Here is a 23232-nt window from a genome sequence, read left to right as displayed (position 1 = left end):
CATGTTTTCCAAGTCTCCCGGTTGCAACCCACCTGATTCAAATGATCAGATCATCAGCAAGCTCTGCGGAAGCCCGACATTGAATCAGGTGGGTTGCAACAGGGAGACTTGGAAAACATGCAGGACAGCGGCCCTCCAGGACCCGAGCTTGACACCTATGCTCTAGAAGATTGTTTAAAATTATTTATGAGAAGTATATACTCAAATTATCCATCCATCTTGAGATAATGGTTCGGGCGAAAGATCCTTTCGCCCGAAGTCAGATGGAATCGGCTCCAGCAAAGCCCCACGACCTTGTTCCGGAGAAGCAGTGTTGAAAATGGATGGATGGGATGGTCTTGAATCAAATGCTGAATAATTCTGGCATGCATTTCATATCGTGACCAGAGATGGCGCCAAAGCAAGGGAGAGTGGCCGCTGCCGCAATCTAGAAAGAAAAGGAGGTGAAGAAGACGTAGCAGCAAAGTGGGCGGGGAGTTGTCCATCAGACTTCCAGGTTGAAGATTTTTGGAGCTCTATTTGGTCTGAGGAGTATCACTGTGACATCATGCTGCTGGTATTGTCCGAAGAACATAAGGAACACCTCAACTTCCTCAACAAGGTGGACGTGGCAGGTAAAAATAAGCGTCGAATTGCGTCACTTGCCCCAGTGGCTGTCACGGGGATGGATGGGAGATCCGCCGCTTTTATCACGCCAAATTAAAGCACAATCATATCAGTCACGATGGTCATTATTACCTTCAGACTCCGCCTTTCAAAATGTTATCTAAAGATATACGTATATGTATCTAAAATGTTGTCCCCAATAGCACAGCTCTAGTTTGAACTGCATTAAATCTTTCTCGCTATTGTAAGCAAAGACAGTGAAATCCTGAAAGTGATTTTGTGTTTTTCAGTAGTTGGAGAGTTTGGGCGCATCGCACTGGAATTCATCATGAGAGGAACCAGCCCCAAAGTCTACGAGGGAGCCGCCAGTAAGTCATTTTGTCCCCGGGTGACTGTTGTTGTTGTGCACCAAGTTCAAATGTTGAAAGATATCACCCAAGGACTTTTTCCTCCAATGAAATTGCTCTCTTGACCACGTAAGCGAAGTGCGGAGCCGTTGCAGTGTATCGAGCCACGGTTGTGATTTGCGGTGTGTTTGCAGGGAAGCTGTCGGTGCCTGTGGAAGTGGTGCGGCACGGCGTGGAGGGACTCATGTACCTCATGACCCAGAGCTCCAAACTCATGGTCCCCTCCCCACTCTCACACATCACTCTTGCAGGCTCTTGGTTCCCACTCTCACGTTTCCCTGCCAAGCCACGCTTTTTCAAGCACACTCACTGTGCCAGTGGTTTGCCAAACTTGATGTTCACAGAGAAGCGCGGCGAGGCCCTCTTGAACTTGACGATTAGATTTGTCAGCGGCAGTTAACGTTTGGATCTGACCAGAATCGCCATGCATAACAGAGAATGAGTTTAGGTCCAGTGGGCAAGGAGAGCTGTCCATTTTATGCCGCGATCTGTTGATGGCCAAAGAAAATGTGGGTGTTTCTGCTTGAATATGATACCTGCCCGTTAAAAATCCCTCAATTACTGTTAATGAGCGTGTGTTCCCATTATTCCTGTGGATACTTCCCAAAATTCCCAAGAAGGTTAGCATCATGTGGAAATTTAGCCAAAAGGTTTGCACAAGTGTTAAAAGAATTATGTTGCGATCGCTTGACACTAACATTTTACCCCGTTTCTGTGCGTGTAGTTGTCTGAGGTGGACTTTGTGGACTCGGTGTTGTCATTAGAGTTTGGTGATGAGCTCAACCAGCGCCTCCTACAGGTGATGTTGGATTTTTGTTGTTGTTATTGGTGGTGGCGGTGGTGTGTGTGTGTGTGTGTGAAACGTCCATGTATGAGAATGTGCTTGCCGAACATAATAATTGAATGACTGGTCGGTCATTAAATGTCTTTGCCAGATGTACCAGCAGCACCGTAGCGAGATCCGCAGCGTCTTGAGTCTGGTGTCCGCCAGCTTGCCCGCTTACCACAACCTGGAGTGGAGGCTCGATGTACAGGTGCGCCAGATCCACTTGTCTGTGGGGATGTCTGAGGCTGCGCACGCGTATGTATGTATGTATGTATGTATGTGTGTGTGTTCTGTCTGGCATTTGCGAGTGCACACACATGCTGCTAATCGGACACTCTGCGCCCATTCCCAGTTGGCCAGTCGCTCCCTACGCCAGCAGGTGGCCCCCACTTTGGCCACCAAGCTGCACCTGACACACGGGCGCGGTTCTGGCACAGAGCGGAGCTGCCGGGTTCTCCACATGGACCTGGGGACCCTCCTGCACCTTATCTCCATCCTGGAGGGGGCGCTAAGCACCTTGAAGAGCACGCATGCGCGCCGCATCTTGCGAAACATCAAATGACGACTCGCACACGCTACAACGCGGTCCAGATGCTAGTAGCGCCCTCAATTAATACGTACGAGTACACTATTTTGTCCTCACTTTTAAAACAAGACAAGAACAATAACTGTGCCTTACTAGTGACATTTTTCCACAACTCGCGCCCCTTTTGTCCTACTAGTACGTGGACCATGATGGATAGTGAGCTTCAGGGCCATGTAAATAGTAAGCTGATTGTCTTCAATAGTATGACCATTTCGCGCATGAGTAGAATGACAGTCTTTCAAGTAACTGTTTTGGGGTTTTTTCCTCCCAACTTCCAACGCCACTTTTGGCCTACATAGCAAGGATATCCAACTCAAGGTCAATGTACTCGTCGGCTCTTTGTCTTCACAAGGAAGACTACTCTTCCCCCCCCCCCCCCCCCCCCCCTGTGGTATGCTTCTATAGTGATGATTTGCGAATCAAGGTGAGACCCCCTGCAAGCAAAAAAAAGTTTAAAACTTTATTCCTACAAGGATGGGAGATTTGTATGTTGGTACATCACATTCATATCGTTAGCCAAAGAGCATAATCGCCGATTATGTCATTTTTGGTAGTTTCCAGAAAATAAGAAAAAAAACTCAAACAAGAAGAAGAGTGCAGTTGGCTAGATCCGACCCTCAATCCTATGAGGCGAACAATATCTGAGCTTTTCATTGGCCCAAGCCAATGCAGGAAGGAGGAGTCACTGATTTACGACGACAGTATTGGCATTGGCAAGTGCATTTTCATGATAGCGCATCATTTTTTGCATTAATGTGTGTACCCTTAAACCGCGACTCGTGGGAAGTGGTGTTCTGCACGCAATATTTCTTAAATGTGTTCAAAAGGTGACGATGCCAATCGCCTTCACCTTACCACTTCTGTCATTAAAGGCTGCCTTTTTTTCTGATTGACATATTTTGATTTGTGCGGCTGAAAATGTGATTTCAAGCTTGCTTGTACACTTGTTAACAAAGGTTGTATGATGTCACAGTCCTGGAACAAATGACTGTTTACGATTCCTAAGTAGTGTGTGTGTTTGCGCGTACGCGTGTGTTAGCATGCAGGCTCGTTAGAATGTACTAATTCAAGATCATCAGTACCTTTTGAGCATGACCACACTAAAGTAGTTCCAGTGTTAATGTGCAACATCATTTTAAGTGGGGCTTTAACACCAGGGTTTTTGTCCCTCATATACACATACACACACACATATACATACTGTATATATGTATATATACGGTATATACACAGAAATAAATAAACAAGATTTCTATTCCAGCAACGTGACTCCCTAAGCCATTACAGTGGGTTTCTGAGAACCGGTTAATTTCTTTTCAGGCGCTTTCGTTGTGCTGTCGTACTTTTCTTTAATACAAAACATGTTTAAAGGATACGGAAGAGGATTGGGTTTTTTTCTTCATTGGCCCTAATCCTCTGCCGTATAGAACAAAGTCAGAATTCTGAGATAAAAGTGAGAATCTTTTTTTTTTTTTGGAGAAGCACAATCAAATTCGCCCAGGCAGCTCGGTTGTCCTTGGACGTTTTTGTGCTTTTTGTTCCGGCACATGGTGGGACAGGCGCTGGCGCTTGTCACATGACCCAACAGTCCCACAAACCGGAAGAGGCTCCCAGCCAACAAGGCCGCCGAGCCGAGTTCTGCGCGGTTCTTGCCCAGGATGTGACTGTCGACTCCGCCGCCGAACTCCGACCGAGCCTCCGACGTCCACTCCCCAGGGAGCCCCGCCATGGCGCAGTGCGTGCAGTCCGTCCAGGAGTTCGTCCAGGACTCGTTCGTGCCGATGGTGGCCGTGCTGTGCAGTGACGAGGCGGAGAGGCTCACCCGCAAAAACAAGCTCAACTTCGCCGAGCTGCTTAGGCCTTTCTGTCGGCTGACTTCCGAAGGTACGAGCGCGCGAGCGAGCGCCACTTAGCCGCCCCGTCTGAGAAGGAGACGCGACCGGTGGACCCGGGCCCGGTCGCGTCCGCGTCCGATCGGGTGACATTGCTTCGGGTTGTTAGCACCGCGGCTAGCTCGTGACTAAGCACCGGGCGGACACCCGCGGAGGCGTAGCGACACCTGACCGGGCTTCGTGACACCTGAGCGGTGGGACCTGGGCAACAGTTAGCGGCACTGCTAACAGGCCCAACTAACAAGTGGCTTCAATTGAATAGGAAGTTGTCATTTTCCGCCCGAACGAGTCCATCGGCTTTCGAGTTTGTTCTTCGTTGACACGACTTCAGCCCCGGTCAGCGTGGTACTGCGGTTCATGCTGTTAACGCTTCTCAACACCCGTCCTCCCCTTTCCCGCGTCCCTGCTTTGGCGATGTCACGTCAAAGAAGGGCTTCTTCCATCGGGCTCTGTGACGGTTGTCGTTGGAAAAGCCAGTTTCACGCTTCCCTGGGTGGTTTATTCGTGTTGTTTCGAGTTTGCGTCCGCGTTTTAAATGAGAGTTTCGAACCTGGTCACCATTTCAAAGTCAATTTCAATCTCTTTTGATAGAGTTGAGTGGAGTTGAATTTTCAGGACAGAAGTAGGGTTTGAAATTAGGCTTTAGAACGTGGGTGTCATCATATGTGGTCAAACAAGTATCATGGTGGTTTGAGGTGAGGGTTTCAAACAAAACAAAGATATTCATGTCAGGGTTTCAAACCTGGTGAGGATTACCAGCCATGCTTTAAAATTAGGGTGTCAAGTTAGTTGGTTTCAAACAAGTGCCATGGTGCCAAAGTAGAGTTTTTCCATCCTCAACCACAAACGGTTATTGTCTGTCTGTACGTGCCCCGACCCTCATCGACGACCGACCCGAGGGTCGTCCCGGCAATGGAAAATGGCCGGATGGGAGCCAACGCTCATGGTAATGCCGGTGCCGTTTCCATTCAGGTCATTTGCGGGACCCCAACAACCAGCTTCAGGTGGTCAAGAACTTTCGGATCTGCGTGACCAAGGTGGTGCCGGGCGCTTCCCCGCAGCCCTCGGGCACCGCCCTCAGCCCGGGACAGCGCCGCCGCCTCAACCAGGTGGTGCTCTCCTGCCAGCCACTCGAGGGCGCTCTCTCCACCGCCGTTGCAGCGGGCGACTACGACCTCAGCTTCAACGGTAACTTTTGTGACGTTGTCGTTCCGGTCCTTTCTCATCAGTAAGCTTCACTTGTACGGTTGTCATCATCGCATTAATCCTCTCGAGCTCGCTAGGGAAAGTAGCCACAGAAAAAGCCAGTGTGTGGGATTTTAGTGACTGGATGGAAATTTCAAGCCGGAGTCAGGCAGTCAAATGTGGATTTCGGGGATAGGGATTCAAAATTAACTCATTCAGGACCAGCCAATTATGGACCAAGACTAAAAAGACGTTTAAAAACGTCTTTGGGAGTGAATGAGTTACGGGTTAAAGCCAGGATGAGGGGTTGAAACAAATCTTACGATCGTGGCTGTGCGATATCTCGACAACCGTATGACTGCGGCTTCAGTGAAAACGACGCAACCCACGCCTCGCCGCTCCATTCAAATTCCGGCGAGGTGCCCGACCGTTTGTACGTTTTTACAACAAGCTCTGCTATTCTACCCACTGGTAATTTTGAGGTTGTAAATATGGTCACGTAATATTCTAAAAGACGGTCTATGTCTATCATCCCGGATGTACTCGACAGCAAACGCGGGAGTGGATTTCTTGCGTATGTGCCGTCCAGGCAGCAAAGGCTGCCTGTGTCCCTCCTCGCCCTCCGCAAGATAAGATTAGGCAAACTTGGAAGGAGGATTGTGCTTGTTTGAAGTGACGATTAGATGCGACGCAAGCGTGGACGGATACTGTCCTCATTCCAAGATATCAATATCTTGAGTGTTTGTATCTGGATGAAGTCATATCGCCCAGCCCTAGTTACGATTTAGATGACGATGATGTCAAGCCAGCCAGATTGGAGTTTCTGGTCAGGCATTCCGATGGAGGGTTCATACCGGGAGTCGGAATCTAATTCAACAACGGTCAGCTTGTCAAATTCTGGCTTCAAACGAGAGTTTGTCTTTCAAAGTAGCGTTTGAAGTCAGGGTCGGTGGTTGGCATGTTGCTCTGGTGACCCTTTCTTCTGGCCACTCTCTGCTTCCACCTGTCAGATGAAGCTCTTAAATGTAGCGCCCCCTGGTTCAGTTCATGGAGAGACACGCTGAGCGAGGTGTGCACCTCCAAGCTCTTCACAGGTACCCCCCGTCGTGTGTGTGTGGCTTCCACGTCGACCCGCTCCTCTCGCTTCCTCTCCCGGCTCCTCCTGCTCCCGTCACCTCTTTGTAGATTAGAACCTTGTTCACGCGTGGAACTCGTGCATGATGAGTCTGTGAGGTGTTCTTCCGAGTGGTCGGTGAGTCGAGCGTAGACCAGATTGCGGATGTCAAGGACCTTGGCAAACAAACACGCCCATCGGGATTTTGCCGGTTTGCTTGGAGTCGCCCAATTTTGACGCCGTTCAGCCGCCTGACCGTCCCGATCCTTTCTGCCGAGATCGGCCCCCTCAGATCTGGCTCTCCCCTAAGCTTCCGCAGATGCTCTTCTGCGCAAGAACTGTGCAGACCTTGTTACCCCGAGATCCACCCGCTCTTCTCCTCAGCTGGTATTCTCCACAATGACCGTTTCTGTTCCCCCAGATTTTTCCCAAGAGCTCCTTTTTTCCCGATGCTCCACGTTGATAATTGCAAACGTCTCTTCCCATCTCTGAGAGCCTCTTCTCCTGCGATCTGGAGATTTGCGTCTTTGCAAATCTCCTTTTTGTGATCCTTAAAATGCCCAAATTCGTCATCTCTCAAAGCCTCTTTGACAGACATCTCTTCTGTCAAGATCTTGGTCCTGGCCCAGGCCTTCTTCCCCGCCACACCCCAGCTCATATTCTCCTAAAATCACCCCTTCTTGGCAATCCAAGATTCTCAAAATCCCAAGAATATTAATTGTTTTTCTTCAAGACCCCAAATTGCTTTTTGTTGACAAGGCCCTCTTTTTGAAAAGCTTGTTTTCAGTCATCAAGTCCCAACACCTTCTCCCCGGCACTTTTTTTTTTTCTCCTCTCACACTATGGTCCTCTTCTTCCAAGGCCCTTCTCCCAAATCCGACTTTCCTATGCTCTTGTTCGATGTCGTCCCCGTTTTTTGTCCGAGCTAAACATCTTCTGAAGTTGTAACGTTCTGCTGTTCTGTCACGGCAGATGTGAGGCGATAGCGAAGGTCACCGAGCATGCCATTTTTTCCTGCCGCATGTTCAACGTAGGCACTTTTTGTCTGCCCAGCGACCACGCCCTGGTTCGAGGCCTACAGGGAGAACTTCCTTCAGTCCATGCCGTCCTCCGACCACGAGTTCCTCAACCACTACCTGGCCTGTATCCTTGACATCCGTCGCTACCCTTTTTTAAAAAAAAAAATTCTTTCTTTTTCGGTGCCGGCTGAGTTTCCTTGACTGTTTCCGTTCAGGCCTGTTGGTGGTGTCATCAAGCGAGGCGGTACCGGTGGAACAGTTTGTCAAGCTGTCGCAGGAGCAGCACCGCATACAGCACAGCGGAGACTACTCCAAACCCAAGTGGTTCATCCCCAACACGCTCAAGTACTACGTGCTGCTGCACGACGTCAGCCAAGGCGACGAGCAACGGTAACGCAACCTTTAGCGGGGGGTCGGCCAAACGCAATCGCGGAGGCCGGCCCGTGTTGCTACGAAGGAGGCGGCTGAGCGTTTCGCTCTCGGCGTCACTCGTCAGTTTATACTCGACGCAAGGCCCTTTCTACTGATGTAAAAGTTTTATTCCTGGTGCCTGTGGATAGGCCGGCAGATGACGTCGCAACGCCGCTGCTCAGTGCACATCGTCGATCATTAAAATGATTGATTGCGCAAATGATGGATTCAAATCCAAGACATGCGACTTTTCTAAAACGTCGCCGGCGCTATTGCAAAAGTCAGTGTGAAATCCCGTTGACATGCTAAGGAGAAACTAGCATCGACTTCTGAGAGTGACATTTCAGATCAGGAAGATTTACCCATACACCCTGGAGCAACACATACATGCCTGCGGCAATGATAACAATGTTGGAAGGCACCTATTCTTGCTCAAGTTATGAAACCGGTGAATAATTCTTTTGACGAATCGTGATTTCAACTTCAGTGCGTTGCTTTGAGCCGGAGGCAAAGGCACCTCGGTGCGGGGCCGAGGCTTGACGCCGCCGCGTGGGACGCGACTGCGCTCGTTTCAGGGCCGAGGCGGTCCACGAGGACATGAAGCAGAGGTACGGCCCTCAGGGCTGCTACCTGCTGAAGATCAACTCCCGCACGCTTCCCGCCGAGCAGAACGAACAGATTCCCGACCCGTGGAGTCAGTACCTGCACAGGAGCGACCCACAGAGCCAGGTCGGTCCATCCATCCGTCGCTTCCGATCTTTCGGGCCGCTTGTTCTCAATTGGTGGCTGGTGGACAGGCAGTGAAGAAAAAGAAAAGTCACCTTGTTTCACTGAAAAATCTGGACTCGGGTTAGCACGGACTGTGATTGGCCATTGGCGTTCCTCTGATATTGGCAGCGTGTGGACCGAGCCCCGGCGCAAATTACGAAAACCGCGACAAGTCGATGTCCCCGTAAAAGGGTGCTCCGAGATGGTGGCAAAGCACCGGTTTTTGCCTTTCTCGGCCAACGTGAAGCCTCTCCTCTCCCTAAAACGTTGCTTCTTGGCCCCAAGATACGACTCGGAGGTGCCAAAAGGATATTTTCGATCTTGGATACGGCTTTGGCCCGAGTGCAAAAACTAGTCGGGGCGTGAGCTTTTCCACCAATGGCCCAGCCAGCGCGTGTGCGAAAAGGGGCAAACCTGCAACTGTGCGGGGAAACGCCACCCTGCCTTGTCTTGTGTGTGCATTTGCAGGACCAGCTGGATGACGATGCGGTTCCTGCCTCCTGCCTACCCTCCCGCGCTGATGAAAACAGCCACGACGCGGCGGAGGAGGCTCGTTCTGCAGACAGCGGTCCCTTTTTTGTTCTTGTTGTTCTTAACGATCCTTTTGTTTGAAGTACAAATGAATACGAGGTCTCGGAATGGTCCAAAAGTTCAAGCAAATTTGCCTCCTGTAAGACAAAATACCACCTTTTCGGACGAGATCTCTTCGTGGTTTTTTTCCACACACAGGCGCCACCTTCACACTTGACGGTTCGAAATGTTCAAAGTAGAGGAAGCGGCAGCGGCGTCGTGACCCGTCTTCTCCTGTGCACCATAGAAGGAGGCTGTCCGGACCCGGACTCGGCGAGCAGCTCGGGCGCCCTCGCCGACGCCAAGAAGGGCGCCGGGGAGGCGGAGGTGACGCCTGGGACCCACGGGGCGTGCCTGACCCTCGGCGACCACGACCACATCCGCCAGTTCGTCCAGGAGTTCACCTTCCGAGGCCTGCTGCCTCACGTCGAGAAGAACATCAGGCAGCTCAATGACCAGGTGCTCAACACGGCTGCTCGGCTATTGTGCAGGCCGCCTTCCCTCCTCCGGGGCTCGCCGACACGTTGAACCCGAGAGCTGCTTCTTGGGTACTGAATAGGGCCACCGGTTTGATACGCGCTTGAGGAAATGGCAAACGTGCTTTTATTGTGAAAAGTCAGCCGGGAAAGCTGCTGCGGGAAAGCTGACGAATTTGCGAGGTTCAGGTTAGTCTTTGAACTGAATCCAACGTTGCAAAGGAGAAGAATGGTTGCTCATTCCTGAAAGCTCACGCCAAAATGCACTTGGAAATGCTGCTCGCGCTGTGCGTATCAAGCTGCGAGGGACTCCTCGGGCCCGGTCCCAAATGCGCAGGGGGTCTGCGGCCGCAAAAAGCTTTGAGGAGGAAAGGAGCCGCATCGTTGCAAAGGCGGCAACTCGCCTGGTCAATCATCTATCGTTGCCGCAGCATGCTCGTCCGCTGTCCTCTTTCCCGACTTGCCGATCTCTTGCTCAGCGTACGTCTTCCCGTCTGTCCGCCCGCAGCTGGTGTCCAGAAAAGGTTTGAGCCGCTCTCTGTTCACGGCCACCAAGAAGTGGTTCGGTGGTGGCAAAGCCCCCGAGAAGAGTGTCAGTGAGCCCAAGAGCACGAGCGGGCTGCTGTAAGCACCGCCTCGTTCCGTCGGCGACTCGCGGGCTTTTGCTTTGCTTCCTGATTTTCGACCTGTGATGGCAGCTACCCCCCGGAGGCCCCCGAACTGCAGATCAGGAAGATGGCCGACTTGTGCTTCCTGGTGCAGCACTACGAGCTGGCCTACAGCTGCTACCATACGGCCAAGAAGGACTTCCTGTCGGACCAGGCCATGCTCTACGCCGCCGGTGCCCTGGTGAGCGCCACAACGTCCAAGTGTGTGTGTGGGGGGGCGGGGGGGGGGCACACTTGTTTTGAATCATGTCGTTGGCAGAGAGTTTTTAGATAAGGGCGAGAGGCAAAAAGAAGAGATTAGATTTGAACGTCCTGTCGGCTTCGGGTTCCTGTTGATGCGTCACAAGCTTGGTTCTTTGTGTTCCGTCCAGGAAATGGCGGCAGTGTCTGCCTTTCTGCAGGCTGGAGCCGCGCGACCGTATCCGGCGCACTACATGGACACGGCCATCCAGACCTACAGAGACGTCTGCAGGTAGCAAACCACCACCAGACGGTTTTACTTTGGCATGGGGAGTAGTCTTCATATTTTTTTTATATAGCAATCTGGATCTACATATTTATAGATAGATAAAATGTGTGGATGTATATGTGTTTAAATATCTAGATCAGAGGTGGGCAAACTACGGCCCGCGGGCCAAATCCGGCCCGCCGAAGGTTGGTACACAATTAAGGTTCGATGTTAACAACTGCATTCATTTCATTTGGACAGTTACTTGAAGTTACAGAGTATAGGGAGGAAGGGGGAGACGATACGGAAGCCCGCAGTAGCGCCAAGTCAAGCAAATCCCGTTCGATACGACGGAATAATGTACTCTTAAAGTCTGAAAAACGTGCCAAAAAATGCAAAATACTGCTTTTTAAATAAAGAAATCCAATTAATATTATGTCGAATTTAGTTCACCCTTTTGATCCGGCCCTCCATAATATTTTCTGGTTGTCATGTGGCCCTATGCAAAAAATAATTGCCCACCCCTGATCTAGATGGATGTGTTAGTCTCTCGCAGATTTTCACCTATTGCGGGTTGGTCTTGAACACATTTTTTTTACTACGGGAGAAAATTTTGCGAGGATGAGAGTTTGCAAACGGCGAAGGCAAATCACGGCGGGCTCAGCGCGGCGTCGCGTCATAGTCCTGCGTCCCGCCGCGAGTCCGAGGGGCTGTCTTCTTCTTCAGATGATCTTGCGGCTGTGCCCCTGCCAGGAACATGGTGCTGGCCGAGCGCTGCGCTCTTGTCAGCGCAGAGATTCTCAAGAGTCAGGGGAAATATTCGGAAGCTGCCACGCTGCTTATCAAAATGACCAGCGAGGTAAGGAATCCTCAAGGTTGTCATCAAGTAGTCTCGCAAAATGAAACGGGCTTCAGTTTCACACGGGATTACTTTTGCTTTGTCCTTCCCGACCAGGACTCGGACCTGCGCAGCGCCCTGCTGTTGGAGCAGGCAGCCCACTGCTTTATAAACATGCGCACGCGCATGCTGCGCAAGTTTGCCTTCCACATGATCCTGGCGGGTCACCGATTCAGCAAGGCGGGCCAGGTGAGCCTCCGATGCAGTCACATGAAATCGACTCGAGACACCAGTTGTAGGACTTTGTACTTGCTAGGCTAAAGGGTCCGAAGGGCTCCGCTTGAGTGCCGCTTGAGCTATTTGACGAGGCGAGTCTCGCATCCATTTGAAAATCTGTCATCGGATCGTTCGCTTCACTGACAAAGAAGCAAATGTGTCAAGATATGTTGTGGCTTGGCAAGACTGGGAGACAACCTTCAAATGTAGGGGGGGGGGGACTCCATCTGACTTGGATGATAAACATTAAAATAAACAAAAACAAATCGACACACCCTTGGCCAAATGGTAACTTTAGATCAAGTTCAATAACAGAAATGAGACCAAAACCATACAACTTTTTTTTTCTCTTGTCCATAAATTCCTTGGGGGGGAAAAAAAATCTTCTCCTGAAGCAAAGTGAGGGTTAACGACTGTGAAATGAATGGTGTGGTTGTCCTCGTGTGGAAACTGGCACGTGTTTGCGTTCAGGATGAACCAATCACCAAATTCATGTAAAACAGGCCAATGTTCACACCTGCCACCATTTAAAATAAGAAAAGTTTGGAATGATTGATCTCGGTTGTCTTATTTTACAAACTTGACGTCAAACAATAGTGCATGCATGCGTGCGTGTATGTGCGTGCGCGTCGACTTTCTTGACTCCCCCTGTGCTTCCTGCTGCGTTTGACTTGGGCCACAGAAGCGGCACGCGCTGCGCTGCTACTGCCAGGCCATGCAGGTGTACAAGGGCAGGTCGTGGTCCCTCGCCGAGGACCACATCAACTTCACCATCGGCCGCCAGTCATTCACGCTGGGCCAGCCCGAGAAGGCCGTGCAGGCCTTCAAGCAGATCCTGACCAACGACAGTCGGCAGACGGCCACGCAGCAGGGCGCCTTCCTCAGGGAGTACCTCTACGTTTACAAGGTGACCGCTCTCAGTCGGCTACGTGTTCTTTCCCCACAGCGAGCGCCGTTTGACGCGGGCTACATTCGGTATCTCCGCGTCGATCATTTTGTTTCCCGTAGCAGCCGGTCACAGTTGGCCTATTCCTGCTCCACTTTGGTGCGTGTGATGTGACATGAAAATGTCATTTAATTTGACACCAAAATCGAATATTTGTTCATAATGTCACATGGCGTGTGGCTCTTTGCTTTGAGAACGCCAGCGAGCCTCTTGTATGGCAGAAAATGCTGCCCTCTGTCGGTCGGAGTTAGACATTGCAACCAATGACACCTTGCAGCCAAACTTCCCCTCCAGGCCATGCCCGCAATCAAGTCAAATCCGCCATATAGAAAGAAATACGCTGTGTACCCCGTCCCGAGGCAGGCTTTTTAAAACATGTATGGCACACACTTTTGATACAATTCAAAGACATTTAAAAGGCAGATCATATGTTGAGAGAGTAATAAGAATGGATAAGAAAAAACAGGACTGTAAACGAGGCGTTTACAGTCAACAAATCCCGTTTCTTCCAAACAAACTTCTCTGACAATACACTGTCCATCAGTCATGCCCAAAGATGTACATGACAAAATGAACCTCTAGCCATTGCTTTCAGGAGATGTAAAAAAAACAAAAAAAACAAAACAGGGGCTTCAACTTCAATAATCGTCAGCGAAGGCTGGGCCGAGCCATGCCATCGGCACTACACGCGGGCCCATCCCATCGCACATGCCGGCTTTTGAACTTTTCTCTTGTTGTTGTTTTTCAATGTACAGTATTTTTGTAGCTTTACAAACGGTCGAAGTGCAACAAGCACGTCCTCTGACGACGCTTGCCCTTTGTGTGTGTTTTGCAGACCGTGATCAGCCGGAGTGGCGTGCGCCTGCCTCACCTGCCGCTGCCGTGCATCCACAGCGCCGCCACCAGGGTCTACTTCGGACACGAGCGCCGCCTGGCCGAAGGTAAAGCGTCGCCCGGCAGCCGGCTCCGGCGGACTGCTCGTGATGTGGGCTGGCCCGGCGTTCGCAGGTGAGAAGCAGGCCGCCACCCACGTGTCGCTGGACCAGGAGTATGACGCGGAGCAGGCGTCCATGTGGTGCAAGCTGGAGGAGCAGCTGGTGGCTGCCGCCAATCGAGGGGGGGTCCCCGCTAACTTCCAGCCTAGCCAGTGCTACCTCAACAACCGGACGGACAACCAGCGCCACCCGCCGGCCGTTGTAGAAGGTACGGTAGGGATCGATTGACTCGCCGGTTGAATTGCTCAAGGCGCGTGCTCGCAAAGCGGAAGCGGCTAGAAAATAACGTCAATCCAAATAATGATGGCGAGGACGGCAGGGAGGTGAAGGGGGTGGGGGGGGCAGCGCTTCCCTGAGTTTTATCGACAAGTTGGAGAAATAGCGCTTCCTATTGCCAAAAGTCACGCCTTCAACATAAAAGCACGCTTTGACCACACTTTTGTTTGGCCGGCTGTTGGTCTATGGAGCAGCCGCACTCAATTCTGTGCTTCTTGAGGTGTGACTGCCGAGGATGCCGCCCCCGCCATGTGGCCTCCGGAAGTGTGCCCAAACTCTTGTTGTACTTTTGTTTTGAAGGTCTGACTTTCGACAGGTTACCCATAGTTGCCGTCAGTAGAAATAATAACGATTTCATCACCGTGAGCCAATGAAAGAAACGGGTACCTCAATCGGACCAATAAACGGAGAAAAACGAGGTTCCGCTCTGAGTCGTCTGTTATGGGCGGGGGTCTGGAAAGTAACCCCCGCTTGGCAGATGAGAGATTACCGCACGGCTGACTTTCCGCCGCTCGGCGAAAAAGTGCTGACGCTCTTGCGGCTTGCTGGCGCGCAGAGCCGGTGGTGGTGGAGGTGATGTTCAGGAACCCTCTGAAGGTTCCCCTGGCACTCTCCCACCTCTCGCTGCTCTGGAAGTTCGCGCGCGACGGCCACGCCGCTGACGGCGGGGAGGATGCCGGAGAGGAACTCGTCAACAACCTGGACGCCTCGGAGCAGGAGGTGGGCATGCCTTTGTCCTCACGCGACGCCTTTTCTGTGGAGGTGTGTTTGTTTTGTTTGTACTATATTTTAGTTTTGTGGTTGGTTAGGCGCATTTATATCAGTTTGTGTGATGGACTCTTTGGCCACGTTTGCCTTTCCAGACGACGCAGAGAGACGACCTGGTCACCACCGAGACCATCTTGGACTTTCACTTGGCTCCCGAAGAAACCAAAACGGTGAGCGGACGGACGCCACCCGCTTCGCAGCATTAGTAGCTCGGTCAAAATCTTGACGGTCTCGCGTTCAAAACACCAGTTATCTTCAGTAGCGTCTTCGGTAGCATTTGTGTACGAAACATCTCGAAGGTACCAATCACTGTCAGCGACTCTTGCCGAGGCCTCGAGCATCACGCGGTTTGCGACGTCTGATCTCAGGCTCGGCTCAGGCTGCTGCCACACCGGACGGGTTGCCTGAGTATCACGGGCGTGGTCTACGACCTGGCCGCCGCGTCCTCGCCGGAGACGCCCGACGACGACGGTAACCCGAGCGGGCCCGCCCTCACCCTTGCCCAGCGTCAGTCGCCTGACGCCCGGCGCGCCGCTCCTCTCGCAGGGCCGCAGAAGGCCGAGCTCGTGGTCGTCAGTGGGAAACAGGACCTGAAGATTCGAGGCCCGCGACTCAATCACACCAAAGAGGACAAAATGTTTGTGCGCTACGGACCCGACCGGCGCTTAGAGCCCATCATCACGCCGCCTATGCCCCTTATGGAGGTAATTTGTCTGCACGCGTGGACAAAAAAAAGGAGTGGTCGCCGGCCACCGTGACGCGTCCCGCCTTTTGTGGGCGTCAGGTGTTCTTCCTGCAGTTCCCGACGGCCCTGCTGTGCGGCGAGATCCGTAAAGCGTACGTGGAGTTCTGCAACGTGAGCGACGTGTCCCTGTGCGGCCTCCGCGTGGCGTCCACTCACCCCGACTTCTTCACCTTTGGGAGCCCATCGGCCGGCACGCCGCTCAGCCCCGCCTCGGCCGAGAACTGCTCGGCCTACAAAACCCTGGCGGCGGCGCCCGGCTCCGCGGCGGCCCGTGAGACGCTGGTGTCGGCCGATGACTTCGGGCCCGCGTCGGACGTGGTGGACATCCCCGTCAGCGGCGCGCTGCGGCCGGGACAGTCCGCGCAGCTTCCCCTCTGGCTGCGAGGACCCGACCAGGAAGGAGTCCACGAGATCAACTTCCTCTTCTACTATGAAAGCCCCGAGAAAGGAACCAAGATCAGGTAGAGACCGCACGTTGGCGTTTGCGCTCGCGCTCGGGACCTCGGTTGCTAATTGACATTCATCTGTGGACTGTCTGCTTCCACACTTTGTCACCTCTCGCTGACTGCACTTGAATTATTCGAGTCGCATCGCAACCTCCCTGTCCTTTTGTTCTGGCGTTCCCCACGGCTCGATCCTCGGTCTCATCCCGTTCTTAACTCATTGACCCCGGTGGACGTTTGGTCGTCAACTGTTTACTGCCAAGTGTGACGTTCAACACGTCGACGTGGAAGAGGGTCTCATTGGGCCCTTGTCTGTCAAATTCCGGTTTAGAAACCACAGAGCTGACGAACAGAGGCCAGTACATGGCGACGGCAGAATAAACTGGACCAGACGCAACTAGAATTAGTCTGGTCCAGTCCAATCTCGTCTGGCCTAAATTGTTCACCTCATGACTCTGACCGTGCGCACTCGATTCAATTCTTTGCACCCCCCGCCCCCCTGCATTTTTCCCCAAAGGTTCTATCCTCGATCCACTTTTGGAACGTTCACCTTTTTTCTTCTTCTTATTTGGTTGACTTTGGCCTATTTTATTTCTTGAGTCAAAAGTGGTGGTAGTAGTAGTGGTGGTGGTGGTGATGATGAGTGCACGGCGCTCTTTCTCCTCAGCCACCGGGTCGTTCGCCACTCTGTGTTCATCTGCGCCAGTCGCTCGCTCAGCGTTCAGGCTTCAGCCCGTGCCAGCACCGTACCGCCTCAGCGAGGATCTGATCAAAATGGTGGCGGCACGCTGGTCTTCATCGATGTGGAGAACATCAATACGGTGAGCGTGCCGGCCCGCGGCGCTCGGGCTTGGCTCACCCCGCGATGCCGGCGCTCACATCCGGGTTTCTTTGGCCCTCCAGAGCGAAGCTGGCGTGCGCGAGTTCCACATCGTCCAAGTGTCCAGCGGCAGCCGACACTGGAGCCTCAGCAAGTGCGTCAACCCGGCCAAGGAGAAAGGTAGGAAGTGGCGGCTGGCGCCCGCGCGCCCCTCGCGACGCCGGCTGGCTAATGTTTAGCAGAAAGCTGCTAACTCGAAACCAGGGGTCAGCAAAACTCAGGTCCCCGAGGCCCCCCTATCCGTCAGTCACGGTGTGGAAAGTGAGAATGACGACTCCAAGTGGATATTAATCATCATCATAATACCTGCACCTCGCTCACGTTGACATTTTGATGTTGGATACTCGAAAACCACATTTGGTTTGGCTAATTGCTAGAATAATCCATTTGAAAAAAAAGTATCGGGGAGCTGCTGTCCGATATCACTTCCTGGTTTATGTGAACATTGATATCCCGTACATTTCTTCACACAGTTCTAAACATTGGCTTGGGTTTAAATACTTGTTAGCATACATGTTAAGGTTTGGGTTGAATGCGCTTCTCTGGTAGATTTGCTCAACATGTTGGGCAGCTTTGTGTCTTCTTGACTTTTTCAGACTGCAAAGTGAGCAGCAGAGAACGAGCCAAGCTTTGTTTCAGAGCCACGCCGTGCAAACCTCACCAAGGTGCGCCGCCGCCATGCGCGAGGCCGACGACACGCTCGGGTCATTTGACTGTTTCTTGCGTTTGTGTCTGAAGCTACCTCGGAGGACGCCGACATGTTCACTTTTGCGGACGTCCACCTGGGCGGCGAGCGGGTATGCATGCCGACTTTGGTGCACGTACACGCAACTCCGTTTAGGCCGCCGGCGTAGGGTCCACACTTGCCCACGATGGTGGCCGCCTGGCCCGTCAATCCACACAGAATGCAAAACGTTATTTGAACGCTAAACGGTGTTGTCGACGTGGCTGCAGATCGTCAGTTCGGCCACGCCGTGCGGCGACTTTTTCTTCCGCTGCCGTCGGACGTCCGAGTCTCGGCGAGCCGACGCCTGCCCCTCGGGGCCGAGGACGCCGTCGGGCGCCAGGAACCCCAGCCCGGACGCGAGCAAGGACCTGCTCCGTGCGGTCGACGAGTGCGACCGGCTGGACCTCGACATCATCGTCATCTGGAAGGTCAACTCATCTGTGCTTGTGCGCGCGCGTGTCTGTTAATGTGTGCGCTGGTACGAATGAATATGTCGTTCGTGTTGGTTTTGTCCTCTTTTTTTTTGTTGTTGACGTCGAGTGTGTGCGTGCAGGCATACGTGGTGGAGGACAACAAGCAGCTGATCCTGGAAGGTCAACTCCACGTGGCGCTGCAGGCGGTGGGGAAGGAAGCCACTTCCCTCGCGCCAAAACAGGTGACATCTTTTGATGCCTGTTTTTTTTTTTTTTTTTTCCCCCTCCCTCTTTCTCTCTATGACAATTCAGTGTGCTCTTCAAACAAAATGTAGCAACAAACCATTTTGTGCACGAGTGCCGCTTGAGGCGATCCGTCTGTGCACCTTTGCGAGTTGGAGCCTCGCGGGTCTGGCTTGCTTTTTGCTCGCTGCCTTGACCCTGAGGCCGCAGTCGGTCTTTCGATGGAGTGATGTCGCACACGCCCACGTCTCGTGTTGCTGTTGTGTTGTCAGGAAGCTCAGGAGATGGTTCTACTCAAGTTCAAGTCGGACCCGCCTCCTGCCGCCGTGTCGCCGGCCACCCAACTGTCGCGACTCATCAAGAGTAACCTGCACTACTCGGAGACATACGCACACAACTTCGCGCGCGACAGGTTGCGCGCACGCACACACAGATAATGCAGACGAGTGCAGTTGTAAATTATTTACGTCTTTATTTGTTTATTTATTTGTGTAGTGTTTGTGTGGTTCCCGTTTCTTTGGTTTTGTCCAACTGCTACTGGACTGACGTGGACGTCACCGTAGACCTCAGGCACAAAACCAGCAGGTGTGTGTGTGCGCGCTCATGCGCCTGTCAATCATACAAGAACGCGCAGGCTAATCTTTGTCGCCTGTGCATTTTTCCCCCTCTTTTGTAGTTCAGAGTGGAGCGAGTGCGCATGTAGCTTCGCTTGGGTGGGCCAGACTCGCTACCGGCTGTCGCTTTGTCCCCGTCAGACACGTCACCTCGAGCTGCGAGCCTGCTTCCTCGCTCCCGGCGTCTACAACATCAACACGCATGGCGTGTGCGCCGTGCCCGCTCCGCGTCAAGACCGCGACGGCGCCACCCAGGCGGAGGTTGCGCAGCGCGGCGCCGGACCGGCGCTTATCGTCATCGCAGACAGCGGCCAGTGACTTTGCCGTGGCGCGCGCCGCAAAAACAAAAGAAGAAGAGACCAACACGACGCAAGCGGCAGGGAAGGAACGATGACTTCCTGGATGTTCATCGGGAGCTTCTTAGTTTACAAGAAACCACAAACTGCAGCACCCGCGTGTATGTGTATGCGTGTGTACAGTCTGTACATGTTGATGTGCGTGGGTGTAATGGTATGCGTGCCTGGCTGCATTTGACTGTGGATGAATGTGTGTGCCAGAGGCGCCACCAGAGGGCAGCATCAGAAGTCCAATCAGGTCTCCTCAAGGTGCATTCGACTTCCTGCTCGCATCTTGGACGTCGGAGGGTGAAGAAAACCGTCAAGAAAATGCAACCGAGGCACGTCTTAAATGTTTGACACTCCCAAATGGAACCTGCAGTCATGTGGTCAGCGCTCGTGTCCGAGCGTGGCAAACTCTGAAAGAATGCGCAGAGGGTGCTGGCGATCAGCTTTGTTTTTTAGAAGTTCTCAACGCGGGTGTGACGACACCAACTTCCGTGTTTATCCTGTACGATATTTATAACACATATCATGTACATAGAAAATAAATCCCAACTAATTCTCCACTGACAATCTGCTTCATGTTTTGAGAGGAAGGCCGACGTGATGACAAAATCAGGAGGCGGAGAGGTGCCCCACCAACCGCGGAGATAAATGTGGGCTAACAATCATCCCGTTGTGGGTGAAATCAATGGGAAGCCATAATATGTTGCCAAATGCTCTAATACATGGAAGGGGCTGACATGCTCAATAATATGAGCACTGATGTGGGGTTAATTATGAACCTTTCACATTTTATATATTAATGTGGCGGACGGCCAGGCTAGTCGCGACCTTCACGCTGTCCTCGCCGCGTCTGACCGAAGAAGGCAAAGATTGAGGCGCCACCAAGCCGGGAAGAGCCAAAGCGCAACACGGCACCACAGCCAACAGGTGAGCCGCCATCTTGAACAGAACACGTCAGTCTAAAGCTCGAGCGCGGGCCTTCGGCAGGCTGAGGAGCTCGGCGACCAATCGCAGAGGACGACCGACTGACACCCGGCTGCTAATTGGCACTGGGCCGGCTTTCAATCGGTCACCATGGCGATGCCTCAGCTGAGCCAAGGAAATGAACCGGGCTCTGATTAGGAAAAAAACTTTTGAGTGAAACTTTTTTTGTAAAGACAGCGTCAAGGTCTACTTTTTCAGAAGGAAATGACAGCCCTGAACAATGGAAAATAACCCATGCCCCCTCTTAATGAAATCTTTAAAACCTAAAAAAAATCTGACCCTCCAAGTGATCCCAAACATTTTTAAATGACTTTTGATGTTAGAAAAAAAATTCTTTGCAAAGTGTAATTCACAAATTCAAAGGGGAAAATGAAATTTGACATACTTGGGGGGGGGGGGTCAAAAACAAATTCAGACTTCTGAAAATATTTCAGTTTTGATATTTCACCCGAGTTGTCAGATGTGTGCTCATGCATGACAGCTAAAGTTGCAATCGAGGTGAAAAAAAAATCCAATGAATTGCAATGGGGTTGGGTGGGCTGTCTAAACCCTAAAATAACGCAAACACTGAAAACGTAAGCTGGTTGAAAAACTGGCTTCTCCCAAATTTAAAAAATAAAAATTTAAGCCAGACCTGCATACAGGCGGGGCTCAGCTTTAAAAGCATATTTCCAGGTGGGGGGGGGGGGGGGGGGGAGAATCAGGTGGCATCAAACGCAGCACACTTCCTGGCACCCTCTCCTTATCCTGGAGTTTCAAACTCTCAGCCCCATGCAGAGTGGAAAAATAAGGGTGGAACTGGTCAGGAAATAGTTGCCCAACCTCAAATTTGGGGTTAGAGTGTAACGTACCCAAAAAAAAAAAAAAAAAACATGAGCAGCATGAAGTTTTTTTATTTTATTTTATTTCTGCAGGAGTCACTTGAGCGGGAAGGGACAAATGTGGTGGAGGGACGGCTCGGGACTCTTCAGCCTGTCCTTGCAAACGCAAGCTTCCGGACTTTGGTGGAACAGCGGCCTGCAAACGGGCTCCGGCTCGCCAGCTGGGAGGGACTCCAAATTCTGCGGAGACCCGAGAGGAACGGTGAGGCGCTCCGCCGCCTAAACGGATGCTGTGGTGCTGTAGCTGCCGACTTACCTTGGGCGGGTACGTTTCGCACTCGAGTTCTCCCACTTGTCTGTGGGAATTGTAATAGGAGGTTCGGCAGTAGACGTGATACTTAAAGGAGAGAGGAAAAAAATATTAAGTACCAGCCGGGTCGAGAATCAATTGCCAGAAAGCCGTCAAGCGTGGCAAAACTTATGCGACCCTCGTGGGAGCAAGCCAGTTAAGCAGCAAGTTGCAACTCACAGCTCGGTCGGGGCAGCGAGGCGTGCAGGCGGCGAAAGTGGCCGCGGCCTCCCGGGGACACGTGGTCTCCACCAGGGCGAACTTGAGCTGGGTGATGGTGCCGATGGTCACGACGTTCTGTCACAGGAGAGCGAGAGAGCGAGCGTTTAGAAGGAAGGCGGACGCCGGGCGGCAAGCCAAACATACACTCGACAAAGGATCTTCACCGCGCTCGTGAGCTGAGCCACTTCCAGCAAGGCGAAGTAATTGGGCCGCTCGCTCTCCCGGTTGAACTTGAGCACCGCGTCCCGCACGGCGCCGACGCCCGTCGGGTCATCCAGAGGCAGCAGCTTGGGGCACGACGAACAAATCAGCAGCAGCTCCTCGTCGGACGGCTCTGCAAACAAGGCGGCGGCGGCGGCGCCCGAGCTTCGCCATCAGCTCTCACCGCAACAAAGCATTTCACAGGCAAGCACCAAAGCAGCGGGGCTCTCACGACCTGGTCGGGTGGTGCATTCGTGGCGGGTGACTTTGGCCGCGCCCCGCATGACCCAAAACTCCACGCTGCAGATGGCCACCGCGCCCTGAGCCACACAAAAACAACACGGTTAGCACATCGGACAGAAGCGACCGGCAGGACCCAAAGGACGCTCACCCGCTCATTCTGCCGCCACAGCTCGCACAGGGCCTCGGGTTTGGGGTTGCTGAAGTGACATTTGGTCTGCAGCAGCTTCACGTCGATGTCAATATGGCAACCTCCCGAGATCTGCGTGGGCAGAGCCGCCAGACGAGCGCATCTCAATCATCTCCCAAGGAGCGGCTCGGCCGGCCGACTTGCTCACCTGCCGGTATTTGCCGCTCTGCACCTCGTGCAGCCGGAACTTGAAGCCGTGCTTGTGATGTCGGTTGACGTGGCGGACGGCCACGTCGGCCGCCGCCTGCACGCTGTCCTCGCCGCACGTGACCGAAGAAGGCAAAGACTGAGGCGACACCAAGCCGGGAAGAGCCAAAGCGCACCACAGCGCAGCGGCCAATAGACGAGCCGCCATTCTAACCGGTGACGAAGGGTTGCAAATTGAACGCGGCGCGCTTAAAACCTCCCGCGCGGGCTTTAAAGCGGGCTGAGGCACTCCGGCGACCAATGGCAGAGGAGCACGAAGGGCTGACACCTGGCTGCTCGTTAGCGCTGGGCTGGCTTTCAATCAGTCACCATGGCAAGCCTCTTTTGCCTTTCATCAGATATATTTTTGAGGAGAAAAAATGTCATTGTTTAAAAAAAGGTGATGATTTTTCTATTTTCAATTTTTTTTTGGGGGGGGGGGAACATTTTACAGTGTCAACAAAAAAACAAAAAAATAACCAGGAGAGAGAAATATTTCTGGAAATTCAAGCTCTGACTTTTAATTATTTGAATCACAAATTATTGTGTGTTTTT

The 23232-nt window shown here is 52.5% G+C and overlaps 3 protein-coding genes across 9 annotated transcripts; 2 read left to right on the top strand and 1 right to left on the bottom strand.

Moving 5' to 3' along the window:
- Positions 1-448: 448 nt before the first annotated feature.
- On the top strand, positions 449-3314 carry commd2 (COMM domain containing 2). Of its 3 annotated transcripts, none has more exons than XM_086115204.1 (6): positions 449-614; positions 900-974; positions 1148-1230; positions 1738-1812; positions 1949-2098; positions 2192-3314. In XM_086115204.1, exons 1-6 carry the CDS (start codon positions 548-550, stop codon positions 2399-2401), a joined length of 660 nt encoding a protein of 219 aa, XP_085971330.1. In that variant the 5' UTR covers positions 449-547; the 3' UTR covers positions 2402-3314. The 3 variants fall into 3 exon arrangements, with proteins under 3 accessions (XP_085971330.1, XP_085971331.1, XP_085971329.1); XM_086115205.1 differs by having other exon boundaries at positions 897-974; positions 1949-2047; XM_086115203.1 differs by having other exon boundaries at positions 897-974.
- A 692-nt stretch (positions 3315-4006) lies between these two features.
- Positions 4007-20042, top strand: trappc8 (trafficking protein particle complex subunit 8). 5 transcript variants are annotated; one of them, XM_086115202.1, is made up of 30 exons: positions 4007-4309; positions 5290-5505; positions 6513-6596; positions 7670-7759; positions 7851-8025; positions 8622-8775; positions 9283-9382; positions 9632-9843; positions 10369-10484; positions 10559-10709; positions 10900-11000; positions 11730-11835; positions 11932-12063; positions 12773-12997; positions 13872-13977; positions 14045-14239; positions 14864-15027; positions 15171-15245; positions 15444-15546; positions 15622-15779; positions 15860-16281; positions 16931-17084; positions 17167-17263; positions 17740-17808; positions 17882-17940; positions 18098-18298; positions 18424-18525; positions 18799-18938; positions 19022-19111; positions 19203-20042. In XM_086115202.1, exons 1-30 carry the CDS (start codon positions 4153-4155, stop codon positions 19456-19458), a joined length of 4410 nt encoding a protein of 1469 aa, XP_085971328.1. In that variant the 5' UTR covers positions 4007-4152; the 3' UTR covers positions 19459-20042. The 5 variants fall into 5 exon arrangements, with proteins under 5 accessions (XP_085971328.1, XP_085971326.1, XP_085971325.1 ...); XM_086115200.1 differs by having other exon boundaries at positions 14864-15069; XM_086115199.1 differs by having other exon boundaries at positions 15444-15779.
- Positions 20043-21384: 1342 nt separating this feature from the next.
- LOC147203197 (alpha-2-HS-glycoprotein-like) lies at positions 21385-22846 on the bottom strand. Its single transcript, XM_086115693.1, has 7 exons — positions 22640-22846; positions 22453-22563; positions 22297-22381; positions 22025-22194; positions 21819-21935; positions 21606-21686; positions 21385-21529 (listed from the first exon to the last, which is right to left on the bottom strand). The coding sequence occupies exons 1-7, from the start codon at positions 22844-22846 to the stop codon at positions 21386-21388; spliced, it is 915 nt and encodes a 304-aa protein (XP_085971819.1). The 3' UTR covers position 21385.
- Between the last annotated feature and the right edge of the window lie 386 nt (positions 22847-23232).

Source organism: Hippocampus guttulatus, chromosome 7 (assembly GCF_054856545.1).
Source record: "Hippocampus guttulatus isolate MCC_2025c chromosome 7, RoL_Hgut_1.0, whole genome shotgun sequence".
Taxonomy (NCBI): domain Eukaryota; kingdom Metazoa; phylum Chordata; class Actinopteri; order Syngnathiformes; family Syngnathidae; genus Hippocampus; species Hippocampus guttulatus.
This window is presented reverse-complemented; position numbering and strand designations above follow the sequence as displayed.